The following is a 7,072-nucleotide window of genomic DNA, read 5'->3' as shown; positions in this document are numbered from 1 at the left end:
GTGTTAGTGTTAGCATACAAATCTCTAAATGGCTTGGGACCCAAGTATCTTTCAAGATGATGACGGTGAAAGTGCCTAAAGTTGCACTTAGGCCAATGTTCCCCAAATGTCTGACACTGAGCTGTGCTTTTTTTAAAAAATTAAACTGGGAGCATGCATCACTCTTATACCTGAGATAATGTGCTTTATAAAACAACAACATTATTTCAGTTACATAAAACAGGAGTAGGGTCCTGTGTCCCTTCAAATGGTGCCAGACCAAAATTCCCATTGTCCCTTACTAGGGTTGGACAAACTTGGCTGACTTTCTCTTCTCCTAAAGATACAGGATCAGGCCCTGAGCCTGGCAACCCTAGAATGCTGCCTTGAGGTGCTTGAAGGAAAGGCAGGATATAAATATAGTAAATAAATAAAATATTTTCTTGGTAGGTAATCCTGCTATGATCAGTCGTAAATCTACATAGGACTGCTACAGCCTTAGGCAGAAGAGACCACAGGATTACTTAAGGTTAAAATCTGATCTTGCTTCTGAATAAACATATGCTCTTAGACTCTAGCCCTATACTAATTGACCTGGGAGTAATTCCCATTGAATACAGTAGGGCTTAAATCTGAGTAGACATTTATGTATTTATTAAATTTATATCCTGCCCTTCCTCCCAAAGGAGCCCAGGATGGCAAAGATAAAAATGTTAAAACTATACCATTTAAAATAAAATAAAAACATGTTTAAAACAAATCATCTATAACATTTAAAAACAACTAGGAACCATCTAAAAACATTTCTGAAACAATTTTAAAATGATCCAAAAAACATTTAAAAGCAATCACATACCCTCATTTATTAATTTCAAGGTTGCCATGGCCAGTATCTTTCAGCCATCAAATTCCTGGGTAAGCAGGAGTGTTTTTAAATTTCCTGTGAAAGTCAAGTAGTGAAGGAGACAGAACAGGGAGGACATCCCACAGACAGGGAACCACCCCTGAGAAGGGCCTGTCATGGGTCAATGTCAACCAGACAGCAGCCAGAGGCGGAACCACCAATAGAGCCTCCCCTGCTGATTGTAGGATCCAAGATGGTTGATATCTGGGGAGTTTCTCCTTTAGATAATTGGGTCCCAAGCCATTTAGGGATTTGTATGCTATCACTAACACTTTGGATTTGGTGCAGTAACTCACTGGTAGCTAGTGCAGAGCTTTCAGAACTGGTGACGCATTGTCCCATTGGACTGCCCCACTTACTAACTTAGCAGCTTCATTCTGCACTAGAAGCAGCCTGTGGACCATCTTCAAGGGCAGCCCCACACAGAACACATTACAGTAGTCTAAGCAGGAGGATTGCAATGGAAAAGTGTCAAACAAGAACTGGAGAGACTTGGGTGCAACTCACAAGAACTGGAGAGACTTGGGTGCAACTCTGCTCAGCCATGAAGCTGACTGGGTGATGTTGGGTCAGTCATCATCTCGTAGCCTAACCTACCTCGCAGGGCTGCCACAAGGATAAAAGGGAGGAGGAGGAAGACCACATAGGTGTTGATGTGTGAGCGTTGTTGCGTGAAACAACACGTTACTTTGGAGTTCAGTTGAGCAAGAAACTTCACAGAGGCTTGATAAAGGTTTTAAGAGTCTTTACTAAGACATTACGGCCAAAGGCATAAGAGAATAGATACAAGTAGAGTTTCTCCCCCCCTTCATGGAGAAGCTCTCAGTTCAGAGACAAGACACAGACAGCAGAAGAAGGAACCAGCAGCAGGCTGTTACAACTTTCCCAGCTGTTATCTCCCGTTACCATGACAACCTGTCTGGCCTTGGAAGTCTGCTCTCTCAGGCCAGGCATAGCTGATAACACAGCTCCTCTCCCATACATCTTGAAACATTTCAGACTTGATGAAAAAACACATTGGTAGTACAGCCTAGTAAGCCAACATTTCCCCCTTTCATCATGTCTGTAAATCCATTACAACAATAACAATACATTTCTACAATACATTGCATCATACAGATTCAGTTTACATTTCAGTACATTTCAGAACATCTCTGTACATTTAGCTTGACCTTGATTCAATCAAACTTCGGCTGAACACAAGTCAGATACAGTGTCTCAGGATCCATCTCAACCTCTTTGTGCATCCCTGGACTGGTTATTAATCCCACCGTAAATCTTTCTGGTGGTTTTCCAATGTTAGATCTTTCAGAACGTCTCAAAGGCACTGGAGCTTCTGCTCTCTCAGCCCCCCCATTTGAGCTGGTGCTTGGTACAGCCTGCGAAGGATATTCCATTTCCTCAGCCTTACGTTTCTTTGATCTTCGTTTCCCACAAATGAGTTCATTTAATGCATCCCTGAGTGGAATTTGTGTGCCTTCCACTTTCACATCTAGGTTTGGTTTAAATGTTTGTGCTTGTGTTTGTGCTTGTGTGTCGGCTGACCCTGTAAGAATGACTGTTTGCCTTTGATCCCAAGGCTTTTCTGCAACTTTAATGCTTCTGCTCAGAATTAATTGCTGTGTTTCTGGTAACCACACTCTGAAATATGCATTCTGAAACCCCAGAACAAATCCCTGTTGTGCTCTGGGTGCAAGTTTGCCCTTCTTTTTCCCTGTGGAATGTGGACCCAGCATCTAGCTCCAAATTTCTGAATGTGTTGCACTTTCGGCTTTCTCCCAGTGAGTTTCTCATAAGGTGACATTCCAAGTGCACTGTGTAACACCCTGTTGTGAATGTAATTCGCATACATGATTGCCTCTCCCCAGAAAGAATTCCCTAAACTGGAATCCATTAACATGGCTCTCATTGCTTCCTGAAGCACCCTGTTTTTTCTCTCAGCAGTTCCGTTGGAAAACGGGCTAAACGGAGCTGTGAAATTCTGGTTTATTCCCTTACTCTCAAGGAAGTCACTCAATGCTTTGCTCGTGAATTCCCCTCCCTGGTCTGAGCGTATAGCCCCCACCATGGTGCCATGTTGAGTTTCGATTCTCTTAATGAACAGTTTCAGCTTCTGCTCAGCTTCACTTTTATGCTTGAGCAAATAAAGATGAGTGTATCTTGAAAAATCATCTACCACTACCATAAAAAACTTAGCACCTCCTCGTGAAGTGTTTATTGGCCCTGATAAATCAACATGAATGAGTTCATAGGGAGTTGATGTGGTCCTTTCAGCCTCCCGGTTTATGGGTGCAATTGTCATTTTCGCTTTATGGCAAGCATCACAATCCATCATTAACTGCCCACAGTCTTTCAAACGCATGTTTTCACTATGCATTGGGGTTTTCTTTATCGTATCAAAGTTTGCATGCCCCAGCCTCTGATGCCATTCATGGACGCAGCCTTGATGTGTCTGTGCCTCAGCGTTTAACACAGCACACCCTGCTCGACTGCTTTTTATTACAAACTGGGAATCATTCAGGCTTCCCTGCAAGCACACTTGATCTCCCCTCATTACATAACATTTGTCTCTGTCAAACAACACTGAAAACCCACAACCGGTCAGTTTTCTCACAGACAACATGTTATGAGACAGTTCTGGTACAAACAAACAATCTGACAGTATTCCAAGCTTATCAAATCTCACCAGTCCTCGAGCCTCCACATTTTTCTGTGATCCATCCGCTAGTTGAACAAAGTCCTGCTCATCTGTAGACAAATAAAACAAACTCCTGTCTGTAATTAATATATGGCTTGCACCACTGTCAAGAATCCAGTTAACAGGTCCTAAATCTTGAGACGTCTGTTTACAAACAAAGTTCACACTTCCCTGCTTCCAGCCTCCATCCCTGGAGTTTCGCCTGACTGCACAGTCTCTCTGGAGATGCCCACGAGCTCCGCAGACATAACAAGCCTTTAGCCGCTGCTGCTCCTGCTTGTAATCCTGCTTGCTTCCGACTGCTTCCTTTGGCACGGCACTTTTCTTCGCCTCTTGTCTCCGCTGCCATTCCTGGCTCAGCTTTTCCTCAATAAACGCAACATTGAGCCCCCCATCGGGCATGGCTTCAATTCCCATAACAAAATTATTCCAACTCCCATCGAGTGAAGCCAGGATCAAATAGGTCTTCTGAAGTTCACTGTGTTCGACGCCTTGGTCCGTCAGCTCTGCAAACAAGCGTCTGAATTCCGTGAGATGCTCACTCATTTTGCACTCACCCGTGAAGTGCATCTGATACAGCTTCCGTGCCAAACACAATCTAGATCCCGCGGTCTGTTGCACATGAAGGGCCTCCAACATGTCCCACATCTGTTTGGCGTTTGTAACATCTCTCACGTGTAGCAGTTGAGAGTCTGATAGAGCCAGAGTAATAAAAGCCTGCGCCCTCTCATCATTCCGTACCCAGGCCGCTGTAAGGGGTGCAGGGGGTGTTCCTTCAATAGCTTCCCATAAGTCCTCTTTTATTAGGAAAGCACGCATCCTTGGCTTCCAACTGCCATAATTCTTTTCCATAAGTCGTTCCATCAGCAAGCCTCCAGACATGTTTACAGCAGCCATCTCTGCTCACCTCTGTCTGGCACAATCAATCAAGCTGCCCTCTGGATCTCCGTCTGCCGTTCAGACCAGCCACTTACTCCTGTGTAATGTGCTGTGGATCTGGGCCCATAACCCTGTTGATGTGTGAGCGTTGTTGCGTGAAACAACACGTTACTTTGGAGTTCAGTTGAGCAAGAAACTTCACAGAGGCTTGACAAAGGTTTTAAGAGTCTTTACCAAGACATTACGGCCAAAGGCATAAGAGAATAGATACAAGTAGAGTTTCTCCCCCCCTTCATGGAGAAGCTCTCAGTTCAGAGACAAGACACAGACAGCAGAAGAAGGAACCAGCAGCAGGCTGTTACAACTTTCCCAGCTGTTATCTCCCGTTACCATGACAACCTGTCTGGCCTTGGAAGTCTGCTCTCTCAGGCCAGGCATAGCTGATAACACAGCTCCTCTCCCATACATCTTGAAACATTTCAGACTTGATGAAAAAACACATTGGTAGTACGGCCTAGTAAGCCAACAATAGGCTGCCCTGAGCACCTTCAGATGAAGGCTGGGATGAAGAAGTAATAAATAAAAAGATATTAGCCGCTATGCATAGCTCTATAGAAAACTAGTTTCGAGGTCAAGGCTGGTCAACCTGCAACATCAAGGCTCCACATGCCACCAGCTTCAGACCTGCCTACCATTGGCATATGGCTGGTGCCCCAACACACTGCTCCCGAGAGGAGGCCCTCTCCTGTTTTCGTTAGGAAGGATTTTTCAAACTTAAGGTTGACCAAATCCTGGACATAGGAACATAGGGAGTTGCTTTATACCGACTGAGACCATTGGTCCATCTAGCTCAGTATTGTCCACCCTGACTGGCAGCAGTTTGCTAGGGTTTCAGGCAAGGATCATTCCCAGTCCTACCTGGAGATGCCGGGGATTGAACCTGGGACCCTCTGCATGCAAAAAAGCAGAGACTTTACCTATGAGCTAGGGCCCTGTAGCAGTATACGCTACCCACTAGGCATTGTATAGTCTCCAGCCTCATTTTCTTATGAAAAACTGTGACTAAAAGAAAGCAGTGCATTTCTACAGGGCTGTTATGCTCTCGAGCGAGAGCACACACACACACTCATTGGAAACTCATTAACTCTCTGAGACGACATGCCATTCACACTAAGAGCACTATTAGTTAATGAGTGCAGAGCAATCTTGTGTTTAATTATAATCCTGGTTATTTTCCACTGTTGGTTTCTTCCTCTTTATCTGCAAAAAGCCATGTCCCGGTGAGACTTTTTTTTTTGTAATAGCTGTTTATCTGGATAACCTTTATATGGCTTTACAATTATCATAATCCATAAAGATAAGCCCCCAAATAGCTCTTTAAGACGTTACAAAGTGCATAAATGTGTTCTTTTCCAATCCACTCTCGCTCAGTTGCTGGTAATAATTGTCCGGCCGGCGGATTCCTCGTCTTTAGATTTGGCAGGCTGCATTGGTTATACTAAGATCCCCGGGACAGCATTACAGATGTCATCACAGAGAGAGGACGATCTGATCCATACATTCAATGGCATAACTTTTACCATGAGATCATCGCCTGAGCTTTTAAAATCCCTGAACACATTTGACGCTAGAGAAGATGACGTCCTTTTGGTTTCCTATCCAAAGTCTGGTAAAATCTGGGTTGATTTGGAACGAGTCCTCATCTATGCCTTCTTAGTCAAGGTTTAGTTAACTGGAGTAGGAAATGATGCATGCAAGAGAGAGAGGAGACGAGAAGAGGGGAGGAAGGTGGGACTGGGATGCACAAACTGTTTGCCCTTATGTTATTCCCAGAAAGTCTGACTGGACTCTAAGAAGCAATTCCAAAACTTATCTGGAGAGAGCTTTGGTCTTGTTTGTTTGTCTATTTATTTAAAGCATTTACATCCTGCTCTTTAGCTGAAAGAGGGTTACAAGAATCAGTAGTAGACAGACCCCGCACTCAACCTTACAATTTAGAAGACATAGCTCATGAGGAAAATGGGATGGTGAAGAAGGAGGAAAAATGCAAGTTCAGGCACCACTTCTTAAAGTTAGTATTCTTATCATGCAATGATATAGTTCTGTCTACATAGATTCTGGTTGTCTTGGAGAGCATTGTGATGTCCTTCCCTGGCTCTCCCTGTCAGGTTCCCACCTGCTTGTGGCTACTGCCTTTCACTAGGCACCACCAGGGATACCACCAGTCCGGACCGTCCTTTATATGGTTTCTCGTTCCACTGTAGCACAGATCTCACTAGATCCTCCTGCTAGGCAGCACCACCAGTCACGTCCTATAACCAATACTCCCAGAGACTTTGCCTGAGTCTCTCTCTAGCTGGTTACTTTTGTGACTGCGTGCTTATGCTGTTCCCAACCCCCTTGTATCTTTATAGATAATGCATACAACTCTGGGTTGCTCTGGATACTTGAATTGTTATTATTCCTCCCTTCAGCGCTGCCACCATTAGATACTGTTTCTGTTCAGCCTTGGTAATTACCTTGCCCTCCCTTCTGGTATGTATATCCCCCAGCCAAGGATCAGGCCTTTGGTAAACCAAATAAGTATTTATTAAATATCAGAAATAACAAGA

General features: G+C 44.2%; 1 protein-coding gene across 1 annotated transcript in view; it reads left to right on the top strand.

Annotated features, from left to right (window-relative positions):
• The first annotated feature begins 5,984 nt into the window (after positions 1–5,984).
• The window catches only part of LOC133390228 (sulfotransferase 6B1-like), a 37,597-nt gene continuing 36,509 nt past the window's right edge, over positions 5,985–7,072 (top strand). The window contains exon 1 of the mRNA XM_061638385.1: positions 5,985–6,129. Within this exon, the coding sequence (XP_061494369.1) occupies positions 5,985–6,129 (145 nt within the window). The remainder of the gene's footprint in view (positions 6,130–7,072) is intronic.

The sequence above is a fragment of the Rhineura floridana genome, chromosome 8 (genome assembly GCF_030035675.1).
Source record: "Rhineura floridana isolate rRhiFlo1 chromosome 8, rRhiFlo1.hap2, whole genome shotgun sequence".
Classification (NCBI taxonomy): Eukaryota; Metazoa; Chordata; class Lepidosauria; order Squamata; family Rhineuridae; genus Rhineura; species Rhineura floridana.
Note: the sequence above shows the minus strand (reverse complement) of the source record. Positions and strands in the feature narration are given on the sequence as shown.